Source organism: Rhineura floridana, chromosome 15, assembly GCF_030035675.1.
Source record: "Rhineura floridana isolate rRhiFlo1 chromosome 15, rRhiFlo1.hap2, whole genome shotgun sequence".
Classification (NCBI taxonomy): domain Eukaryota; kingdom Metazoa; phylum Chordata; class Lepidosauria; order Squamata; family Rhineuridae; genus Rhineura; species Rhineura floridana.
In genome coordinates, this window is record NC_084494.1 from 9,032,009 (window position 1) to 9,057,366 (window position 25,358).

A 25,358-nucleotide genomic window follows, 5' to 3' on the forward strand; every position below is an offset into this window, starting at 1 on the left:
AGGAGTGTGCAGTCTGGTGGACAGCTTAATTCCAATCTGCATTATTCATCCAAGAGGTTCTGATCAGGTCATCTTATATTGAGATTTGCACAAATTTTGTTCCTCAAGCATCCGTAGCTGCACCCAGACAAGATATGCACGAACAGATCAGGGGCATGCTCATACCTCCAAAAAAACCTGTCTAAGCTTCTGTCTTGGGGGAAAAATGCACATAGTCTTAAATCAACAAACTGGCAACAGGTTATATGCAAGAAAAGAAATCTGGAAGATTAGCTGAACCACAATAGCCCAAACTGCGTACCTAATGATGCTTGGTATGCACTCCTGCTCTCTATCTATCATCCTGCTTTTCCATTTTGATGGACAGTTCTCCAGGGCAAGAGCCATAGCCCAAGGCCACCTTCTGTTGTCACTGCCGCAATATATCTCCCCATGCTGTTTCAAAAACCTCACCCACTTGGATGTGGGAGAGTTGTCTAGATGCCCTCTCAGTCCAGTGGTAATATCACAGTGGTTTGTCACTAAGGCTGTTTTAAGAGGTAGCAAGGGACAGATTAACAAAAAGATCTGAGATTCAAATTGAAATTTTAATTTTGACTTATTTATTTTATTTTATTTATTTTATTAGATTTATATACCGCCCGACTAGCATTAGCTCTCTGGGCGGTGAACAACAGAATATAAAAATACAAAACATCTCAGATCTCATAATAAATACAGCATAAACATATATAAAACAAGAAATCAAAAACAATTACAACAAAATTTAAAACTAAAATGAGTTACATATTAAAACGCCATAGCAAAGAGGCAAGTCTTAACCTGGTGCCGAAAGGACAGCAATGTCGGCGCCATACGCACCTCTTCGGGGAGGCTGTTCCACAGTTCGGGGACCACCACTGAGAAGGCCCTAGATCTTGTCACCGTCCTCCGAGCCTCCCTATGAGACGGAACTCGGAGGAGGGCCTTCGATGTGGAGCGTAGTGTACGAGCAGGTTCATATCGGGATTATTGGGACGCTAGTATATAAGTTAATATGCCAGGGGTAGGAATAGGGGAGAAATTTGATTTGGTTCGGATTTAAAGCTGAATCTATCAAATTGGCACGTTCCAAAATGATATGAAAACAGAAACATAGCTATTCTTCAAAATTTGCAGATATCAAACCCATGTTTACAAAAATATTAGGGGGAAATGTGCATTGAAAATAAATAACATACAAAATGCATTGTATTATGAGAAAGTGCTTGCAAATATTTGTACATTAGTCAAAATGCATACAAAATGTGTATTATGAGAAATTCAGAGTAAAATGCTAAAGTATTTTTGTGAGGATTTGTTTAAAAATTGCAAATTCCTGCAGAAATGTGGAGAACTGAATTTAAGATTTGAAAAATGAGAAACTGAGAGAACAGAAATTGGCAGATGTTTCCATTCCTAGGCAGGACAAGTGCTTCTTCAGATAACTTGTAAATAACCCATGAAACTCACAGTGCAGTAAGTATATTTGAAAATAAACACAAGGAGGGTAAGTCTGGCCATGACTATTAGCTACTATAACCAGGCGAGCAACTTCTGTGGCAAAAGGCAACTTCTAACAGATTATTATTACGCATCTGATTTGCTACAGAGTCAGAAAGATATTTCTTGAACCTGACAGAGTCAGTAAGAGAAGAAATGTTCATGCTACATAAAATCTATGGCTTTCATTTAAATTCCTAAGAAATGTGTTACAGTAAGATATAATTAATTGCTTCTTCATATTGTACCAAGCACTAGCAAAAATGCTTTCAGGAAAAGATGAGACACATAGAACTAACTCCTAGCTAGGAATGTGGCCAACTTTGCACCAGGAAAATTCCTTATGTTTAAACTCCAAAATATTTTTCATCATCAGAAACATTGCGCGCACACACACACACACACACACACACACACAGAGAGAGAGAGAGAGAGAGAGAGAGAGAGAGAGAGAGAGAGGCTAAAACACAAGGGGGAACAAAGCATATTTGATATAAGGATCAGTTCCTTGCAAAATGCCATCAAGCATATTATTTTACTGCCCCTGGACGGTCCAATTGATTGCACAGTGTTTTGCATGACTGGGCCCCTAAACTAAATGACTGCTTCCCTTTATGGGGGAAATTGTCTTTAATTTCCATTTCAGTGGTTGCTCCCTTTCACACCGCCAACTCCCACACACCCACTTTCTTATTCGCTTCTGTACCTCCATTAAAACACAGCATCAACACTTGGTAGGGGGTTCTTCTGCTTCCTTGACTCCTGAGCACCCTAACATTGCACTGGGGAAGGCGGGGGGGGCATCCTTACCAATCATAATGAACTGAACCTCAAAGGCAAAAACAATTGCAAAATAACTCATAGCCCTGTGTTCACAAGGGCATTATGGTGAAATATATTTCTATTTAAACTGCAACCAATATTTATAAAGTTGTGTATATACAAAAATTTGCATGTGTAAGTTAGTCCCCTTTTATCCTTTGTATGTCTTATGCATTTCTTATTTGGCAATGCATATATTACAGATATTACCACTTTAGGAATCGGGGGACAGTAGGTGAATTTCATTATTAATCACCTTATCTTTCTCCCTCTATCCCCATCCCCTGTAAATCAAAAACCTAGCCATCTAATATCATTCAGCAGGCCTGGATTATATTCAGAATGGAACTGGGGGGAGGTCACTCCATTCTTATTTTCATACCAAATGTGGAAATGCAAAGAACTGCCATCTGCTTCCACAATTCTTTTAAAAAAACCACATTTTCATTGATATTATATTGCTGGCCTATTTGTCACCTTCCAGACAGCTAAACATGTTTTAATTATAACACTGGTCTATAACTGCATGATTAATTCAGCTTGTTCCCTGTCCCATATATTTCCTTAGCTAATTTCACCATCTCTATTACAAAAACAATATAATGGTGCTTCTCCCATCCAAAGCTCTGGGTGAGGCTATGGTTACAGACACACCCCTACCTTTGCTGGGTCAGAGACTAACAAAATGTCATCATGGCTGCTTTTGACAGGACACGACGACCAAAGGCAAGGCCCACCAAATCCTCCTCCCATTCCCAGAGTGCTTCCCAAATAGGGATGGGCCAGAAATTCAAGTCAGTTCTCATTTCAAGCCAAATCTATTAAATTTGCACATTCTGAAACAATATGAGAAGCAAAATACAGCCATTCTTCGACAGTTGCACTTATTTGGATTTTGCAATGTAGTTTGCCAGACAAATGACATTTATAAAAAAGTGTATGTTGGGGGCATGTGTTCATTACAGTGAATATATGCGTGAAAATAACATACAAAAATGCATTATATTAAGCTAAATTGCTTGCAAAAAATGGATACATGAGTCAAAATTGCCTATAAAAATGTGTTTATTGGCAGAAATTCACATGAAAATGCTGGAGAATTTTCATGAGGATTTCTTGTTTTTTGTCTACCAAAATGTGGAGAACTGAATTTAAGATTGGAAGAATGAGAAACAGAGAGGATCAACATTGGCAGAACTTTCCATCCCTATTCCCAAATAGCATCTCTGGCGCTCTAAGAAGTTGGGGAGCAGGCCTATGCCAAGGCATTTGGCAAGCTGGCATTGCACAGTGGGTGAGGTGGCAGCAGCAGTGGCAACAGCAACAGCACTGCCACCAGCTTTATAGGGACCATCTGTGGCCCAACAGTAAACAAGCAAAGAAAAAGAGACATTTACACGGGATGAAAGGAAGAAGTTGAAGGGCTTGTGGGTGGGAAAGGGGAACACACTGACCTCACGCAAGCAGGAGAGGACACACACCCCTTGATTCCCACAGAAACAGTAGGGAGCATAGGGAACTATGGAAGGATTGCTCTCACCAGTGGCTCGTGGCTCCATGACAGTGGGGGCAGTGGAATCCACTCCAGGTTTTAGTCCAAACTTTCAAGGAGCCATAGCTTTCTCCAAAGAACCATGGGAACTACAGTTTGTGAAGGATATTGAGCGTTGTTAGGAGTCCTCCTATTCACCTCACAGTGCTACAGTTCTCAGAGATCCCTGGGAAGACAGACTGATTGTTAAATCACTGTGGGAACTATAGCTCTGTGAGGGGAATAGGGGCCTCCTAACAATGTACAGGAGCCTTCACAAACTACAGTTCCCAAGATCCTTTGGGGGAACCTATGACTGTTTAAAATGGTATCATAGTGCTTTATTTATTTATTTATTTAAAAAGTTTATATCCCGCTTCAGTTCCAAAGAATTCTAAGCGGCCAAAACAATAACATAGTGCAAACACATTATACAATATACAATATATAAAAAAATATAAATTATCTCTCACATTACAATTCAAAAGCTAACCTAAATAAAAAGGTCTTAACTTGGCGACGAAAACTAATTAAAGAGGGGGAAGAACGAATTTCCTGCGGAAGAGAATTCCAAAGAGTTGGTGCTACCACCGAAAACGATCTATTCCTAATACCAGTTCGATGAATTTGGGAAAAAGAAGGAATATTAAGGCCGGGGTCTAATGAAGATCTTAAAGAACGAGCAGGCTCATAAAACGAAATACGATTTGAAAGATAACTAGGGCCTGAACCGATAAAGCTCTAAACGTTAAAACCAGGATTTTAAACTGAACTCGATAAGAAATTGGAAGCCAGTGTAGTTGTTTTAGGAGCAGAGTAGTGTGAACTCGCCAACCTGCTCCTATTAACATCCTGGCAGCCGCTCTTTGGACTAATTTCAGTTGACGAAGTATTTTAAGGGGAACTCCAGTATGAAGCGAGTTACAATAGTCTAACTTAGACGTAACCAAGGCATGGGTAACCGTGGTTAGGTCAGAGAGTTCCAGAAAAAGGCGCAATTGGCGAACCAATTTTAGGCGGGCAAAGGCACTTCTGGAAGTTGCTAAGACATGGGCCTCCAAAGTCAAGGCCGAATCCAGAAGGACACCCAAACTACGAACCTGGGTCTTTAAAGGGAGTAAAACTCCGTCTAATAACGGTACATTCCCTATTTCCAACTTGGTTCGGTGCCCAACCACCAGCACCTCTGTTTTATCTGGGTTCAATTTCAGCTTATTCTGTGTCATCCAGGTCTTAACTGCTGTTAGACAATTATTTAAAGGAAGGATGGCATCTTTCATATCCGGAGGAAAGGAAAAATAAAGCTGGGTGTCATCAGCATATTGGTGAAACCGAATTCCAAACCTCCGGATGATCTCTCCCAGCGGTTTCATGTAAATGTTAAACAGCATCAGTGAAAGCACCGAGCCTTGTGGTACTCCGCATGACAACGGCCAGGGATCAGAGCTAAAATCCCCAAATAGTACTCTCTGTGATCTGCCCTCCAAGAAAGAGCGGAGCCATTGAAAAACAGTGCCTCGTAAGCCCATCTCGGAGAGGCGGCCCAAGAGAATGTCATGGTCGATCGTGTCAAACGCTGCTGAAAGATCAAGAAGGACTAACAAAGAAACTTTCCCCTTGTCTAACTCTCTCCGGAGGTCATCCACTAAGGCCACCAATATGGTCTCAGTTCCATGACCCGGCCTAAAACCAGATTGAGATGAGTCGTAGTAATCTGTCAGCTCCAGGAAACTCTGGAGCTGAGAGGCCACCACTTTCTCAATAATGTTACTTAAAAAAGGTAAGTTGGACACGGGACGGAAACTATCTAAACTGGAAGGGTTCAAAGAAGGCTTTTTTAATAAGGGAATGACAATTGCTTCCTTTAGGCTGCCTGGAAGGTGGCCTTGTTGGAGGGAAGCATTGATCACCTCACTGATCCGGTCTGCGAGTCCCTTTCTGGACTGTTTTATAATCCAGGAGGGACATGGGTCTAGTGAACACATGGTGGGTCTCATCCCTTCCAAAAGATTATCTATATCAGCGGGATGGATGAGCTGAAATGAGTCTAAAGTGGAAGAGCAGATAGTAACTGTAGTAGAGGGCATAGCATCGATTACAACATTATTAGTATCAAGATCAGAACGAATCTGGGCAACTTTAGTACTAAAATATGTGGCTAGTTCTTGACAACGGGAGGCAGAATGATCGAAATTCGGCTTATGTTGGTCTTGATTAAGCAAGTCCTTAACCACCCGGAAGAGTTCTTTTGGTCGGCTGTCGGCAGACGAAATGGCAGCTGAGAAAAAGGCTCTTTGTGCCATAGATCTAGATGTCATATAATGCTTCAAAAAGTTCTTGGCCTGAAGTTGGTCTTCAGCCAACAACGCTCTAAGCCCCTGTAAGTCCGTTTCATATCTGCCAATTCCTTAGAAAACCATGGGGCCACCTTAGATCGAGAGTGAGTAAGTGGACATAAAGGGGCAATAGCATCTATAGTCCTGGACACTGTATTATTCCAAGAATCTACTAAATCAACAATGGAGTCACTAGTTCGAGGAACAAAATTTTTTTCAGCAGTAGATAAGAAAACAATTGGATTTAATAACCTTTTTGGGTGAATCATTTTTAAAGGATCCTTTCCTCTAAAAGGAGTATGTAATGGTGGTATTTTAAATTTAATCAAATAGTGATCTGTCCAAAGTAATGGGCGAATAGATAAATCACTAAGTGCCAAGTCCTCTTCATCCGGGCCAGTATAAAAAACAAGATCAAGAGTATGACCAGCTCTATGTGTGGGTTCCTTAATTAATTGAGATAATCCCAAGGTGGTCATAGTCGTCATAAAATCACGGGCCGCATCATATAAAGAGGAATTGACATGAATGTTGAAATCTCCCAATACTAACAGGTTAGGGGACACCAACATTAGTTCCAAAATCAACTTCGATAGCTCCTGCAAGGCGGTCATAGAGCAACATGGGGAGCGATAGATCAATAAAATTGCCAAACCATTTCAATGTATAGTGCAGATGTAGCCTTAGGCACATCCTCATTTAATAGCCCAATGTGGTGATAGTAAGGGTGATGAGGAAATTATCTGTCCAGGATCCAGTGGCTGGAATCATGTCAGGGATTGTGTGTGTGTGTGTGTGTTGTCTATATAGCTATATCTATCATTTTGCCCCCAAAGAAAATAGTCTAGTGGCACGGTGGTACAGCATCCAAGCAAGTCCCCTCCCCTAGTGCTGTCTCTGCATGAAGAAGAGCAGGGCCCTGAACATCTGGGTCCTCCTAGCAAGGATTTAAGCACTGGAAAAGAAGAAGTTTGCTATAAAGGGGAAGGAAAGAGCCCCTGGGGAGGGAGGGACATGTGGGTGGAATGAAGCCAGACCGAGTAGAGACCAGAAAAATAACAGAAGCCAAACTGTAGGAGCCTGTCTCTCCTAGAGGCAGAGTACTGAGAAGCAGATCAAATATTGGGTGGTATTCAATGTTAGTCCTACTCAGAGTAGACCCATTGGAGTTATAATATCTTGGTAACCTAAGCTCCTACTGGGAGGAAAGTTGAGATAGAAATCTAATAAATAAATAAATAATTGGAGTTGATAGGCATGACTAACTTATGCACCTTCATTTCAATGGGTCTACTCTGAGTAGCACTTACAACCCCAAGCCCAGCCAGGGGAATCTGACACAAAATTTGGGGGGGGGAACTCCTGAGTATTTGGGGGGAGGGATTTAGGGCTGTATCCCATGCTAGTCCTCTCAGAGTAGATCCACTGAAATTAATGAACATGACTAAATGAATTAACATCGATTTCAGTCAGTCTACTCTGAGTAGGACGCACCTTGGATACCAATCCATATTGTTTGGAGGGCTTTAGTCACTGGTTTGTTTTCTTAACAATGTGATTTGTCCTGGCTAGATTTTCACAATAACACAACAGTTCCCACAAGGGCTAATGGCTTCTTTTATGGCTTTTATTTAGATGTTATTCCCACTCACTCACCCTAATTTTCATGACAATGATGTTCAAGTTCTTTCCAGGTTGTACTATTCCACAAAAAGATGTGTGTAAATCCAGCAACTGACTGTACAAAACTTGTGTATGTGATATTTCATATACATGACATGGAATTTTAAAAGCACACACACACATATATGTACACACACACATTGTTCAGAATCAGCAACTTGGAGGCAGAGAATCTTAGCCAATTGCTGTACATAAGAAACGGAGGTGAGGGTTCACGATAACTGTGCAGATTTATATATATGAAGACTTGCAAATACACATCGGTGTGCCCATCAGCGTGTGTGTGTGTATTATTTTTATCCAATTAATCTTTGTCAACATTAAAATACAAGCAAAATTCATTTGTTGTTCCCCAAGGCAAAACAAAACAAAACACAAAGATCTTTTGTGTTAAGGAAAGGATGGCGCTGTTTAAACAATGATGACAAGAAGATGAAATTATCAATGAGAAAATATACGCCTCCCTTTGTTAAAAAATAAAGTTTTTCCTTATCTCATCTGATTTCTCCGCCTGAGGACAACATTATTCTGAATTGAGCGTGTGGATCCTTCAACCTCCTATTCCCCCTCTTTTTGAAATTTCAGCTGGTTAGATTGCCATCAGTCGGAATCGACTTGAAGGCAGTCCATCATCATCAATAAAAAGGTGAGGGAGCATGGGTATGCCACAGTCCCAGTGAAGCAAAGACTACAGCATTTAGCTTCATGAGAACCTCAGCTTTCTTTCATTTCTAAATAAATAAATAATAGCAAGTTTCTAGCCTTCATGGTTGTAAAGGCATACTTGAAAGCATGTAGACATCACTGGGGATGGACAGATCAGTCTGTTTTTCTTCCACGTCAGTTACACAAAAATGATCATAAATGGGTTCCATCCTGGATTTTTTTTAAAAAAATCCAAATTTGTATTTAAATTGTATGTATGTTACTGACTGTGGGGCCCTCCAGACTGTTGTATTATTGTGGGTGTATTCTGCAACGTGTTCTTGAGCTTGTATCCGCCATTCACACCCATCAAATATCCGCTCCAAGCCGTTAGCCAGTAAGCTGCTTAACAAAGGCATGCATTCATAACACCATTGGTATTTGGATCCCTCAACCTTTCCACGTGAACGCTCTCAAGCCAGCTAACAAAAAGATAGCATACAATTAACAACAATCAGTAAAACCAAAGGTGATAGCATATAAAACATAATCAGCAAGTAAATCAGAAGCAGAGGGTTTAAAAAAAACTTGACTGTGGCTTAAAATAACAAAAATAGTTTTCAACTGGCACCAAAAATATAGCAGTGTGGGTGCCTGACAAACCTCTCTGAGGAGGACACCCTGAAGGCGAGACACCACAACAGAAAAATAGTTCTCCCTAGCTATAACGATATCTCAGAAGGCAAAGACACCTTTTGAGGAAAGCTGCAGATGGTGACTTCAAGTGGTCATGGAGACTACCATGGGGGAAAGTAGCCTTTCAAGTATATGCCACCCCAACTATTTAGGTTTTTTAATCATAAAACCCTGGTTTGAGTTTAGAGCAAGGCCCTCCAGATTTTGTTGAACCACAACTCCCATCATTCCTGGCCATTGGCCATGCTTGCTGGAGCTCCTTGTTGGGGCTGCTGGGAGTTGTGGTCTGGAGGGCTAAAGGTTGCCCACCCTTGGCTTAGAGAGAGATCAAGAAGCAGTACAACTGTTCTAGCACAGGTGAAGTATGATCCCACAGCCCAGTCCCATTTAGCAGCCGTGCGGCACTGTTCCAACACAAATGCAATTTTCAAGCTGCCTTCAAAAGGCAGCCCCACATCGAACATGTTGCAGTAGTCCGGTCTCAAGGTTACTGGTGCATGAAAAATGATGGCCAGTTCCTCCCTGTCTAGAAGATGTCACAGTTGAATCACTGACTCAACCTGGTGAAAAGTGTTCCAAACTAAAACATCAGGAGGCTTATCAAGCCCTTGGTAGGCTGCCACATATGGGCTAGGTGGGGGGCTAAAATGTACACACATCTAGCTCACCATCGACATATATATCCTTTAAACAACATGAAAGCACACAGTTCCAATATTGCACTTATTCTAATCACCACAGCATTCATCCATGTGGTCTTTGACAAAGCAGCCACTGGAAACAGGGTAATTTTTTTGGGTCATATATGCACATGCGCATCACTCCTATTGAGCAAAAAAATGTGATTTTTTTTTTTGTTTCCTGTCACAAAAAACCAAGAGACAATAAAATATCAAATAAAAATAAGTATATCTCAGTGGTGGATCATGCAGCACAGCAGGCTGCTGTTCAAGAACCAGCATGGGGCCACGGAACTAATTGCACACCTTGTTGAATCCAGGCCTGACTGCCTACAAATCCTTATCTTGTTCACTTCCACGCAACAAGCCCTGTGAAGACGGTCATATTTATTGCCATTTTAATAGTGGCAATAGAGACACTCGAGTATTTCTCCTCCATGGAACAACGCCTGTTAAAGAATCATTGTGAAAGTCAAAACGGGAATGCCAAATCCAGACAGAGTTCACAGAAAGAAAGAAAAGAAGACTCATGAGTAACAGACTAGATTCCAAAATTAAAAACGTGGTTGTTTAAGACAAGGGCTGTAAATGGATGCATTCCTTTGCAGGTAACCTGCTGGAGGCGACAGAACAGCAGTGCTGGCTGGTCTCCACTGGGACTGGCAGGGTGGTAGGCAGGGAGGCCAGCAGTAGGTGGCGCAAGAGCCAAAGGCAGGTAGAGCCACCCTTTCATTGGCTGTAAGTAAAGACAACCAGGCAATATAACTGGGGGCAAACAGAGGTTGGTGTTGGAAGTGGGGCAAGAACAACTCCTGTTTTGTTCTTTTGTTTATGTTCCAGAAGGGAGAGAGCGAGGGTCCTCCAGATGGACAGGCTTGACTACCTTTGCTTGTGATGCTCTGACTGACTTCCTTCCGTCACAGACTTATATGCTTAGGGAACCTTATCTGCCCCTCCTCCATCCGCCCTTTCCTTCGTCTCTTCTTCAACTGTCCGAGAGAGAGGAGACACCTTTGTCTTTGCTCTCTCTCCTGAGCCAGTTAGAACTAGGTATGTTTTTCCTATTTACTATGTATTTCTATAAATAAAGTAGCTTTTCTTATTTTACTAAGTCTTAAGTCTCGGTGATCTCAATGCAGGGTAAAAACCTGCCACTTAGGTAAATGCACACACACTGGCACACACGCATCTCAGACTGCTGTTATTCTCTGCTTAACAAATATACAAATTTACACAACAACAGTTGGTGGGCAGTGCTCCATTTGCCCTAATTGCAGAGCTGAAGCCAGAGGTGGGTGGGCTGACCCTTTCTCTTTCTACCACCTCTCTCCCTCCTCTCTCCCTCTCTCTCCCTTTCTCCGACACCCCCTTGCCTCTTCCTCCCCACCCACTGGGCTGCCAGGGGAGGAACAATTTGCTCTTGCCTAATGTCTGAACTGAACAGGTGCAGAGGAGTTTGGAAATTATTCCAGGGGAAGTCACTGATTAAGGGAAGAGTTAAGGCAGCATGGCGAGCATGTTCCTCACACCTTGCATATGGTGCTCACTCTACGTGGGGGCTCTGTGGGGAAGGGCACAAAATGTAACTTTACTGTAGCTCTGCATCAGTTACTAGCAGCCTTGCACCCGATGTTGCTCAAGAATTCTAAGACACAAACAGTGCAGTTTTGAAAAGTTCACCCATTGTGTCCAATTGTATCCAAACACAGAAGGAAACCTGCTCCTTGGTCCCAGGAATTGCTATGCAAAATTTGGTTACAAAATTTGCAGAGGTGTCCAAATGCACAGAGAACAGACAAACAACTTTCCAAAACATATCATAAGTAGTTCACATTAAAAGGAGTAAAGACTAGGTAAATTCAGGTTCAGTCTTGAGTTCAACCATGATGCTATCTGACTAGTTTTGGACAAAAATCCATCACCGAGTCTCAAATTGTATGACAAAACATGCTTGTATAAATATATATTTTTTTAAAAAAATCACAAAGCATTTGAGAATGGTAAATGATGTCAACCACAGAGCAAACAATGCTTACTGTTGTTACCTTGATCATTTTCTTCACCAGTTTGTGAAGTGCCAGTTGAAGACCAGGTCAACTCCTTACTTAGCCATCAAGGTCTCTCCAAATGGTCTTGGTCTTGTCACTCTAGGTCTAACCTTTTTCCACACCTACACACACACACACCTCTGCAAGCCTTCAAACATAGTTGCACGCAATCCCCATATGCAGTTCACCCAATCTTCTGTCCCAAGTAACATAAAGACACACAAATAAAAGAGGGAGAAAGGGGAAAAAGAGATCACATCCAGACCATACATTTATACCACTTTAATAGTCATGGAGAATTCTGGGAAATTTAGCTCTGTGAGGTCAGCACTGTTAACAGCTATCCACTGTTGAGGAAAGTCATGCCTGTTAAAGTACTATACGAGTGTTTTAAATTATGGAGAGGATGTGACTTTCCCAATCTATTTGCCAGCTAATGGCCTGTTCATCTTCCACAATCTGGGGGTGGCCATTTTCATTTAGGGTACAGCACTGTCACCAACCAACTGTTGTTACTGAAAATGGAGGCTGGGCCTGGCAACCAAGAGGTCTTCTGTATCTTTAAAAGTTGGGCAGGGGGAAGGGAGAATTCCACCTTGTGGTTTTTCCCATTACAGGGTTGCAAGAACACCTGCTCTTGGCTGACTTTCTCTTCTCCTAAAGATACAGGATCATTCTCAGGCCAGGAACCTGGCAACCCTAATTTATACTGAAGCTTTAAAACCTTCAAACTTGATAAATAGGTAATAAGCACTGGAGGAAGGGCAAGGCCTTTTTTGGACAGAGCAATCTTTGGGCCAGTCACTGTCTCACAGCTTAGCCTACCCTCCAGGGTTGTTGTACAAGGGCAAAGCAAGCGTATGGAAAGCCATGTACATCTCCCTGAGCAACCTGCAAGATGAGGAGAATAAATATTTAGCAAACAAAGAAGCAAAAAACAAAATGAACCAAGAGTTTCAAAACACAAGACGGTCATGGTCAACATTAGCCCTACTCAGCAGTGGAGGCTGGTGGTTCCGATATCAGTGCAGCAGTGAATCCACTCTGGGGTTTAGTTCAGCACTTTGGATAGCTTCTTGAAAGTTTGGACTAAAATCCGGAGCGGATTCACTGCCCCACTGACATCCGAGCCACCAGCCTCCACTGCTACTCAGACTAGACCCACTGAAATTAATAGACATGATTCACTTATGCCCATTAATTTACATGAGCTTGCCCTGAATAGGACTGATTTTCAATGCAAGCCAGAGTGCCCACATCCAAGTCCATGACACACCAATTCTTAAAGTGCTTCACTCCCCAAATATGAAAGCAAATACCATATTGACCCAAATATAAGACACATGCAAGCCAGTTTTTTTGTGGGGGGGGGAATATGGCCTACATTTGGCTCACTACTGTAGGTAACTGTGTGATTGCTTTCATGTTGATGGGCAAGGGAAGGAACCGCTGAAATATCCCTTCCCGTCCTTCCTTTTTTTGTGTGAGACATTGCAAGATGTTTTGAAAATATAGGCACACTCTTCCTGTCTCAGGTTCAAACCTTAAAAGCATTAATTATCTTTTTGAAAGGTAATTTTATCCCTTCCAATGCCAGTAAGCACCATAACATGTTATTAGCAACGTGAGACCAAAAAGAAAAAAGAAAGAAAGAAAAAGAAAACAGTTTTCTCCTGATTGCAGAAGCAAAGACAAGAAAGAACTCATAGGAGAAAGGTGGAGGCGGGCAGGGGCCTAACAAGCCGCTTCCTTTTTGTGCACATATGCCAATAAACTACTCCAGAAAGAAAATATACTTGGAACATACCTATCTGCAAATTCCAGGCCTTTTGCAAGCAAGGAAGACTTGTTATGCCAACCAAAACTCTTCGGAGATCCTGACCATGGACTCTAAATTCACACATCAGTGGACCACACAGGCAAGCTCTTTAATATTAAAGTCCAGGGGTGCTTCTGCACCCAGCTCCATCACTGGAGGCCCAAGGAGCCTCAGTGGCTAGGAGCGCCTTTTATCAGGTACACCTGACACCAGGAGAACTTGACCACAATAGTTCAAGCATTGTCAATGTCAAGACTGGATGACTGCAAAGCACTCTATGTGGGGCTTTCCTTGTGCTTGACCCAGAAACTGCTGCTAGTGCAGAATGTTGCAGCACTGCTGCTGACAGGAGTAAAACCCTGTCAGCATATAACACATCTGCTCAGACATCTGCACTGGTTGTCAATTTGTTTCTGGGCAAAGTTGAAGATGTTACTGGTTAATATATAAAGCCCTTAAACACTCTGGACCAGTTTACTTGGCGGAACCGCCTTACCCCATATGTGCCCACTCAAGCACTTTGATCTGTAGAAGTGGCACTCTTACAGGTGCCACATAATACTTGTTCTGTACTTGCAAGCAATTGTTCTTTTAGTTTGGCAGCACCTACACTTTGGAACTCTCTGCCTATTGACATCAGGCAAGGGCCTTCGCTGTATTCTTTTCGGAGCCTGCTTAAAATGTTTCTATTTAGGCAACCCTATCTAGACACATAGATGTTGATATGTTTTACTGTCTTTTCAGTCTATTGCTGTTCTGTTTTTTTAAAAAAATTAATTACTTTTTGTTAACTATTTTATTGATACTTTTAATATTTTTGTAAACTGCTTATTTTATTTATTTATTGTACTTATATACCGCCCCATAGCCGAAGCTCTCTGGGAGGTTTACAGCAACTAAACACATAAAACAAATATACATATTTAAAAACACATTTTTTCAAAACAATTTAAAACACAATTAAAAATTTTAAAACAATTTAAAACTGCTTAGAGGTTTTCTGCAATCAAGCAGTATATAAATTTTGTTAAATAAATAGACCATGCAAGACTGGAGTCATTCAATAGGACATAAGAAAAGCCTAGCTGCTAGATCAGACCAAAAGCCCATTTATTCCGGCATTCTGTTCTCATAGTGGCCAACCAAATGCCTAAGGGAAGCCCACAAGCAGGACATCTCATGTGTCTGATCCAACTCATGCAGATTCTTGTTCAGGCCTACTGGGCCTTACTTTACATGATCTAGGATAATGCAGCCTAGAACCCTCCCTTCTTACATTCACAAATTGCTGGCCAACCTGTCTCTCAAGGAAGTTTGGCCACAGCTCAATGGTGGATCACATGCTCAGTACAGGCATACCCCGCTTTAACATACGCAGTGGGACCAGAGCGTGTATGTAAAGTGAAAATGTACTTAAAGTGAAGCAATTATCTATGCATGTACTGCACCGCAAGTGCCACTAGATGGCAGCGGTGTCATGCCATTAAGTGTCCGTAATTGCGAAGCGCGCGTACGTTAAGCGGTGTATGGTGGCATATGGAGCATGTATGTTATAGCGAGGCGACGTTAAGTGAAGCGACATTAAGCGGGGTACGCCTGTATACAAAAGGTTCCAGGCTCAGTCCCTGACATTTCTGAAAGACCCCTATTTGAAATTCTGGAAAGCTGCTGACAGTCAGTATAAACACTGAGCTAGATGAGTCTACTCTGGTTCAGTATAAAACAGTTTCTGATACCAGCATAGAACTCCAGTGCTGAAAACCTTGCAATTGTTACCAGGCCAAGTTCAAAGTCCTTGTATCTATTTATGTAGGGTCCTTAGTAATATGGGTCCAAGATGCCTTAAGGACTGTCTGATTCCTTATACCCCTGCCCGAATGTAAAGGGAATTCCTCCCAGCAGTCTCTCAACCCACACCCGGAACAAGACACCAGCAAAGACGCAACTGGACAAACACCAGCAAAGACGCAAGTTAGGGTAAAAACCGAACCCAGAACAATAGTACACTGCCAACGCTCCTTAGGTCCTCCCAGTCTGGGCCAGGAGACCTCCCAGACCATTAAAAGGACACATCAACCTTCTAGGAGGTAAAATTAAATGCAAACCTCGTAACTGGAGTTACGATTCTGAAAGGCTAAACCCCAATAAGCCATTCCACAGTAAATAAGGAGGCAGTTTATTAATAAATAAATAAATAAATAACAACAGCATATACGAGAACCACGCATAGTAAAAAAACAAGGGGCACAGGATAAAAAGGGGTTGGGGAAAATACAGGTCAGAACAAAACAAGAAAAACTAGCTTAACCCAGCTAGTACATACCAGTGGTTTCTGAATAACAATGCTTCCCAATGTTAGCCCATCCAGAGGTCAGTATTCCAAAGCAAGCACGCAAAGCATCAAGCATAAAGGCACAAAGAAATTAACTTCTTGTAACAGGATACTTAGCAACTGAGCTCGCAATGAGGGGACAAACAGGGTGGAAACGTCCAGAACTGTAGCAGCCCATAATCTCACATCAGCTAGAACTAACTTTCACCAGCTCGGCTCCCACTTAGCCCTGAGAGGCCCTGTACGAGATAACACAGGCTGTACTCCTTTACTCCCTACAGAGCCAACTAGTGTCTTCCCCAGAATTCTGTTCTCCACCAAACTCAGGTCAAGGAAAGAAAAAGGCCTTAGTGTTACACCTATCCTGGCTCCCAACCAGAGAATCAGACTCATGACTCAGAGACTGGGTTTTTCTGCATAAAATCCCCCCCCCCCCAGAAATCAGAAGGGGGATCTAGCATCTCATACTAGGCCTAAAACAGGATTCAAACAGGAACAGTCATACCAAATGATGGAAGCAACAGCAGATGAGTTGTTGCAACAGCAAATACAAGTAGTGCTACTTCTTATATAAAGGAAAAGGGTAAGAAAAGGGGTAGGCACTTAACAGTATGAATTAGTTCTGGCTCTTTTCAGCAGAGCTACAAGATGGGGGCTACAACAGGGGGTGGACAAAACTGGGATACTTGTAACCGTCTTTTCTCTATCCTCTGCGACCTTGCAGACATGCCAGTTTCTGACTCTGCTGAGTCGCTTTCATTTTTCTCTGCCTGAGAAGTTCCAATATTTTTGTCAGCAATTATCTTTTTTGTTGTTACACTTGGCCTTGGTGCCTGCAGAGAGTCCTCGCCAGCCAGCTGAAAGAAAGGCTGTTTGAGCCTTCCTCAGTCACTCCAGCAGGCAGCTTAAAGGCTTCTGGAGACACATCCTCTGTAACACCCTCATTTCCTTTATCAGTGCTGGCAAAGTCCTCCCCAATGTCAGTAACCTCCATCCTTGCCAGAAATTATCCTTGGGGCCCATGACAACACTGATCACTGAGATCTTTGAAGGACTCGCTGTTAGTGGTCCCCTATGGCTCAGATGCATGACTCATATCCACCAGATGTTGTGCATTCAGTAATGTGGGTCCAATTTTGTAGCATTCCCTCTTGACTGAGATCAGTCAAGCCACTTCAGGAGCTTGTCACATACCTTTCTATTTCAGCAGTCGCTTAAAGGAAACTTTCTGTTTTTGTGATTAATTTTAATTGATTGCATTCATAGTATGCTTTTTTGTAATTTTTGTGTACACCACTTAGAAAAGTTGGTAATTAAGCAATATATAGATATAGATAGATAATTACTGATCTCTCATTGAAGACCCTGATAAGCTTCCCAGGAGCCCCAGAGTTCCCTAGAGCACAGGTGAAACACCACTGGCTATGTGACACTCTGGATTCTCTACCAATTATACGACTCCTTCCCAGATCTCACAGGTCAGATTTCACTTGGCTGTGATCTCCATAGAGGCTCACACCATTTGATTTGCTGGTGACAACGTCTGCCTGTCCTTCTGCTCCACCAATATCTTCTACAGGTGTATTTTGGTATAAATTGAGCTTTGTGTGCTGAGTAGATGGAAAAACTATTACCCTTCAAGCAACCACCACTCCAATTACACTCTAAAAAAGTGGCCCTTGGACTATCCAATTCCAACAGACAACTGACTGATAGACAGCTCTTGGGTATGAAGAGCCTTGCATATTTCACATTTGTTGAGCAGAGATGCACAAATGGGGCCTGAAACAAAGTATTGCACTTAGGGATGGGTGAATCTGTCAATTTTGGATTTACTCAGTCAGTTTCTAATTTTTCCAATTTCACGTTCAGTTCTCCACGTTTCAACATCAGTTTGCAATTTTTTTAAAAAAAATCATTAGCATTTAAGTACCAATTTCTCCTAATATACACATTTTGCCTAATACACACAATTTTGCAAAACAATTATTCCCAACATAATATCTTTTTGTATGTTATTTTCACTAATACATTTATTTATATGCACTTTTTAGCCTAACATAAGCATTTTTGTATACATTACTTGCCTGGAGAACGGCACTGCAAAGGTCAGTGAATTCTGAAGGATGGCTGTGTTTCAGTAAATATTTTGTTTTGGAAAGTGCAAATTAGGTCAGTTTGCCTTTAAATGTGAGCTGAATCAAATTTCTTCCCCATCCCTAGTTGCAACATGCAGTGAGGTTCCAGCCAGCCAAACCCTTTTCTACAATACTCCATTCCATGAGACATCCCGCATTCTGCAGCCGCTGAGAATGCTCAGTCCTATTTGGATTGGGGTGTGGATGTGGGTCCCAAAGATTTGCTTTTGTTTTGTTTTACTTCTGCATACCTTGGGCTTTCCTCAAGCCTGCTGATCCCCCCCCCCATGGGTGTGGGTGGTGTCGTTTTGGCTACACAAAATGCCCACATGTATGAGGTACTTGGAAAATGAGTTCACCATAATATATAGGATATGTAAAACATAGCCTGGGTGAAAGGAAGCTTCCCACTCTCCTCCCACCTTCACCACAATTCCTTTGGCCCAGACTTTATCTTAAATGGCTGCTAGCTAATCGTCCTGCAATTCTTAATCAAAATATTGTTCAAGGTGAGAATACAGTATAATCAGACACACAGAGATAAACTTGTGGTGCATGAACTTGCTTCTGGAAGCGGAGATTACGTTAATTAAAGTCATTTAATTGGAATTAAGATGGATTCACTCTGCAGTCACCCTCAGTAGTCACACTGCTGTCTTCCAACTTTATTCAAAACAAAGGAACTTACTGCAGATTCTTGCCAAGTGCTGGCAGTCTTACCATCAGCTTCCAACAGCCTGGCTTTCATCGCCTTCTATTTATGTATACTGCACCTGCAAAAAGCCGTAAGCATTACAGAACTTCCTTCCTGATGGTGTTGCCTCCACTCTCTCTTTATGCCATTGGCTGGTCAGCTCTGACATCACAATAGGTCTTTCTTGCCAGTTACGTGATTCCTCTTATTGTCATTGGCTTAGATTCTCATATGGGCTGGCCTGTATTGGTCCAGGCATTTAATTGCATAGGGCAGGGGTAGCCAATGTAACACCCTCTAAATCAGGGGACCCCAAACTGTGGTCCACGGACTGTTCAGGTGAACCACAGTGTGTCTGTTGATTTGTAGTTAAAGATAGAAGAAGGCACATCAAATATTCATGCTGTTATTTAATTGTATTTTATATAGAATTCAAATCTGTAATACAATACAAAAGAAAGAAAAGAAAAATACAATTAAAAATCATATAGCATCTAGCACAGTGCATTGCAATTGCTACAACAGGCAGACAAATCATTAAGTGGTTCGCCAAGATGCTCAGCAATTTTCAGGTGGTCTTCAGGGGAAAAGGTGTGGGAACCACTGTTTTAGATGTGCTAGATTACAGGAGTTAAGAACATAAGAACAACCTGCTGGATCAGGTCAGTGGCCCATCTAGTCCAGCACACAGTGGCCAACCAGATGCCCAATGGAAGCCTGCAGGCAGGACCTGATACCAAGGGAAACCTGCGAGCGGAGCCTGAGTTGTAATCCAGCAACATCTGGAGGGCACCACATTGGCTATCCTTGGTGTAGGAGTTCCACTGGTAAAATTAAAACACGAATCCATGAACATCCCATGCAAAATTAGACCCGCCTCTGCAGAGGAGATAGGAGATTCTCTACATAACATATTGCACAGGAATCACAATTTCGGACGATTTCCAATTCCTCGATGTTTATATTAACGTATCACACCAGCCGAAGGGACCGTAAGGGCCTGCAATTTGAAACTATAATATCTAATCCTTTGGCTAGGAAAGTACATCTCAGACATACTGCTTTGAAGTTCTTGACTCCTTTACAGTCAGGTTCTGCTTGAGCGGTTGACATTTTAATCGCGAAAGAGGAAAGAAACGCCATCAGGTAAAGAAAAGGAGAGGGAAAGTACCAGTCACAGGCCAGGCGGATTTGAGACGATTGAGATGAGCTGTTTTACAAGCAGCTTAGATCCAAATCAGCTGGCAGAAGAGGATTTTCCAAGGGTGCACTTTCCCCCTTGTTCCACTACCACCGGCAGAAGGACTCAAGCGTTTGTTTCCAGCAATATGTGTTTCTTCCTGTATTCTCCCTAACAAAATCAGGTTCTCCCACATACATCCCCACCCAATTCCACAGGGAATTCTAGCAGAGGGTGTACAGCATCCTGCGCAATGCACAAATTCTTGGTCACTTTGCAAGGCCAAAGTTAGGAAAAGAAAATGGCCTGACACAACTGAGGGGACAGGAAGTATTTTGCACAGTAAAAGCAAGATTTAAAAAATGATAGAAAACACTCACTTGACATATCAAAAGAGATAATGGTGAGGGTCTGGAGAAGATACAAGAGTAAAAACACAAGGAGATCAAGCTAATAAACACAGGCTTCAACTAACATGTTACTTTTAAAAAGGGTTCAGCACTTATGGGAGTGCAACTCCCGAACTACAAGTTAGTTGGTCTGTACCAACCTCGCATTTCCTAGGCTACTTTTCTCAGGGCCGTTCCACTACAAGCACCTCTCGCCGACAACTTTCAATTTTAATTTTAATAATAATAATAATAATAATAGCTATTATCATCATCATTATTATTATTGGGCTTCCTTGGTGAGGACAGAGGGCACAGCTAGGGAAAGCAGATCTGGTGAATCAAGAGCACAATCAGGCGACAACCACGGTGGTTTATGAGCAGATCTAAGATGATTTCGCTCAGCCCTTTCCTCTGGTTCACTCTGCCCGCATTTTCCTCCTCCTGAATTTTGGTTGAAATGGGATAATTTCTAAAACTAGAGAATGCACACATTGCAGTAGCTTTCAGATCTTGTGTTTCATTTGCATCTTCCCCCCCATCTATATTACTGATATGAGTCATGTGCAGTGATAAAACACTACCAATCAAAATCCCAATGGGACTGTACATGATTGTGTCATGATTCTGAAGCTGAATCTTGTCAAGACAGAAGCACTGGTCATGGGTGGTTCTCTGTCTAGGAAATGGCAGTTTGGCCTGCTCTAAATGAGGTTGCACTCAGGGCTGTGGAGTCGGAGTCGCAGTTGTGGAGTGGCAGTTGGAAGCAATTTTGGGTGGAGTCAGAGTCGGTAGAAATGTACCGACTCCGACTTCAATATAAATTTTGATTGACATTTTTTTAAAAAATATAAATTCAAAATGTCAAAGAAGCTTCAAATGAAGTCAGCTGTAGTTGAGCATTTCACCATAATTCAAGATGGAAAACATTTTGTGTGTCAGTGTATGACACAGGACCCAGATGAAGACAAATGCTGTGATGCCAAGATCAGCGCATATCCAGGCAGCGATAAAAATGCTCCTATGAGAGCTTCCAATTTAAAAAGACATTTACAGCCCTTTCCAGGGCTGTGGAGTTGGAAGCAATTTTGGGTGGAGTCGGAGTCGGACAGTAGAAAAATAGAGGAGTCGGAGTCGGAGTCAAAGGTTTGGAGTACCGACTCCACAGCCCTGGTTGCACTCCCCCCTGAAGGAGCAGGTACATAATCTGGGGGTGCTCCTAGGTCCATCTATGTCATCAGAGACTCAAGTGCCTTCAGTTTCAAGGATTCTGTTTCCAGTAATGGACATTCCTGAATTGGGACTCCCTGATCATAGCTATGCACACACTGTTATCTTCCCGTATTGACTACTGCAATGTGCTCTATGGAAGGCTAAACTAGACAGTCTGGAAACCGCACCTAGTGCAAAATGCTGCCACCAGAGTACTAACCGGAACTTGCAGTGTGCAGTCATATAACAGCTATTTTGCAGGATCTGCATTGGCTGCCTATATGTTACTGTGCTCAATTTAAAATGTTGATGCTAATGTATAAAATCCTGAATGATTTGGGACCTAGATATCTCCTGGAGCACATCAGCCTCGAGGGCAACTGAGGGGGCCCTTCTCGCTGTTCCACCAGCAATGGCTGTGCATAGTATGAGAAGTTAGGGAAGGGCTGCATCAGTCAAGCGGCTGTGGAATTCTCTACTCCTGAAGGCATGTAAATCTACATCCATAATGAGCATCAATTTCCTTGTCAAAATGTACTAGTTCAACCAGCCTTATGGTGGATTGGCAAAAGCCCCCTCAAGGTCATGGGATAGTATTACCTTGCAGGACTAAAACTGCATTATTGTTCTCATGTCGATTTTATGATACTTTGCCATCACTCCCTCCAACACCTTGTCCTCAAAAGGTAAGATTAGAAACTGCAGGATGGCAGTTGTTCAAGTTCAAAGGAGCGCTGCTTGTGTGTTTTTTGTTTGTTTAAGCAAGGGTCACATGCTACTGCTTTGTTTAAGAGCAGCTGGGACCACGCCCTCCCCCAAGAAGGCATTTGCAAGCTTTGAAGTCCAAAGCATCAATTCCACCCACATCGTGACTACTTTTAATTACCCTGATGGGTAGCAATCTAGAGAACAGGTGATCAGTCTCAAACTTCCATGTAGCGGACATAATTTAGTTGAAATGTTTCCCCCAATTTCACAACCCCATTCACAGGCAACAAAACTGGAGAGACTATATCAGGGTGGAGTTTCAACTCAGCAGCTGTGAAAAGTTCTTCCTGGTGGTTGTGATTAACACACACACACACACAAATCCACATAGAATGACAGATGATGATGCAGCATCACTCTTTGGGTTTGGGGTTCAAATTGGCAACACACACACAGAGGATGAGCACTCTGCCTGATAAGTTTTCCCCACCCATCTTTTGCTCTTTGGAGGAAAGTTGGGTACAAATGTAATAATAATTTTAAAATATGAAATTCGACCAATGTAATTTGATAGGGGTTGCTCTGAGGGATGTCAGAGAATTCCAATGAAAACTGAAAAAGGAGCAGAAATTGCCAACGTTTGCTTAGTCGTCCCATGCCTGGAACAAAAATCAATCCAACTAACACAATCAGCATATGCTGTTCTTACTTTCAGTCCTCAAAATGAATATGCAATTCATTAAGTTTTCCCCATTTATGTTTCCTTTGCATTACAATGAATAGGAGGGAATGATGTAATGACAGCATAATTTACATCATTAATTTACTGAAGTTACTTAATTTCTCCAGAGCAGTCAGCAAGACGAGAAATGTAGTATTTGGTGGAAAGATGAGCTGCAACGGAACAGCAACAGTGCTGCATGTAACAAATATTGGGTGGAATGGGAAAAGATGCCTTCTTACATCCCTAGTTTAGCAGGTGTTTTTAAATTGCTTTTTTTAAAAAAATGTGTTTTTAAATTGCTTTTTTTTAAAAAAATGTGTTTTTAAATTGCTTTTTTTTAAAAAAATGTGTTTTTAAATTGCTTTTTTTTAAAAAAATGTGTTTTTAAATTGCTTTTTTTAAAAAAATGTGTTTTTAAATTGCTTTTTTTTAAAAAAATGTGTTTTTAAATTGCTTTTTTTAAAAAAATGTGTTTTTAAATTGCTTTTTTTAAAAAAATGTGTTTTTAAATTGCTTTTTTTAAAAAAATGTGTTTTTAAATTGCTTTTTTTTAAAAAAATGTGTTTTTAAATTGCTTTTTTTAAAAAAATGTGTTTTTAAATTGCTTTTTTTAAAAAAATGTGTTTTTAAATTGCTTTTTTTAAAAAATGTGTTTTTAAATTGCTTTTTTTAAAAAAATGTGTTTTTAAATTGCTTTTTTTAAAAAAATGTGTTTTTAAATTTGTATATTTGTTTTTAATGTTTTTAATTGTTGTAAACCGCTCACAGAGCTTCAGCTATGGGGCGGTATACAAATGTAATAAATAAATAAATAAATAGTTCTCTCTCTCTCTCTCTCTCTCTCTCACTCACTCACTCACACACACACATTTAAGACAAAAGTTATTTGGAAAGATTTTTGTCTAAGTCCTAATCTGACAGCCCTCATGATCCCAGCAATTGCTGTATCTCTGATATCCAGGTCACATTTTACACTCTCCACACAGAAACACATTCAAGGATGGTCAGGAGTGCTTGCATAAAAAAATTGTTCTGTCAATGGATATCAAGTTCAGAGGGAGACGTTACAAAAAGAGCAAATAAACTCACAAAAGTTACTAGCCCATCTGCTCATGCAAAGCAGTGAACGTCATTGACAATATATCTACAGCCTAAAAGGTAGTGCATGTGCCAACCCTTCCAGTTTACAAAAGAGAGAGCCAATGGCCACGTGCCACTGCTTAGTAGGCAAGTGGCTCTTTCCAAGCCTGCAAAAGGCATTTCTATGTTTTACATACACACACGCACACACAAACAACCCTGGATAAAATTAGAAGCAGGGAGAGGGGAGAACCTCAGCCAACTCTCCATACGAATGGAACACCAGCACCTCTTGAGAAAATCTGTTCCTAATTTTGATGGCTCCGCTCCACCGATGAAAGATAGCCGGGAACCCAACATATGGAGGATAAAAATAAAACTCAGAAATGAAATAAAGATTTAAACGATGGGAGCAGCTGAACAGCAGCTGGGGAAAGGGGTTGTTATTCCAAAGATCTGAAATGTCATCATAGGAAGTACCTTTTCCCTTATTCAGCCTCTATGATTTATACCTGTTTGCTCATTGTACAAGCATGAAGAAAGATCAATTGGTAAGGAAGGAGGGGTGAACCTTTTAACCAATTTGGTTTAGTATAGAATCTGTCAATTTCTCCCAGCTCATTTGTGGCCATTTGGGGGGGGGTGTCTGTTCTACCAAACCCAAACACATGTAATGAGTGTGAGTGTGTGTGTGTGTTATGTGCCTTCAAGTCAATTACGACTTATGGTGACCCTATGAAAAAGTGACCTCCAACAGCATCTGTTATAAATCACCCTGTTCAGATCTTGTAAGTTCAGATCTGTGGCTTCCTTTATGGAATCAATCCATCTCTTGTTTGGTCTTCCTCTTTTTCTGCTCCCTTCTGTTTTTCCCAGCATTACTGTTTTTCCTAGCGAATCATGTCTTCTCATGATGTGTCCAAAGTATGATAACCTCAGGTTCATCATTTTAGCTTCTAGTGATAGTTCTGGTTTAACGTGTTCTAACACCCAATTATTTGTCTTTTTCGCGGTCCATGGTACCTGCAAAGCTCTCCTCCAACACCACATTTCAAATGAGTTGATTTTTCTCTTATCTGCTTTTTTCACTGTCCAACTTTCACATCCATACATAGAGATC

General features: G+C 41.5%; 1 protein-coding gene across 6 annotated transcripts in view; it reads right to left on the bottom strand.

Moving 5' to 3' along the window:
* CSMD2 (CUB and Sushi multiple domains 2) overlaps window positions 1-25,358 on the bottom strand; it is a 769,620-nt gene that overhangs the window by 560,544 nt on the left and 183,718 nt on the right. For 2 of the 6 annotated variants that reach the window (XM_061596305.1, XM_061596303.1), the window contains exon 1: window positions 18,972-19,048. The exons of the other annotated variants lie outside the window; for them this stretch is intronic. Coding sequence is in view for 1 of the 2 variants with exons in the window: in XM_061596303.1 (XP_061452287.1) it covers window positions 18,972-18,999 (28 nt within the window). In the remaining variant the exon portion in view is untranslated. Of the gene's footprint in view, window positions 1-18,971; window positions 19,049-25,358 lie in introns of those variants that run through there. 6 annotated transcript variants of the gene reach the window in all.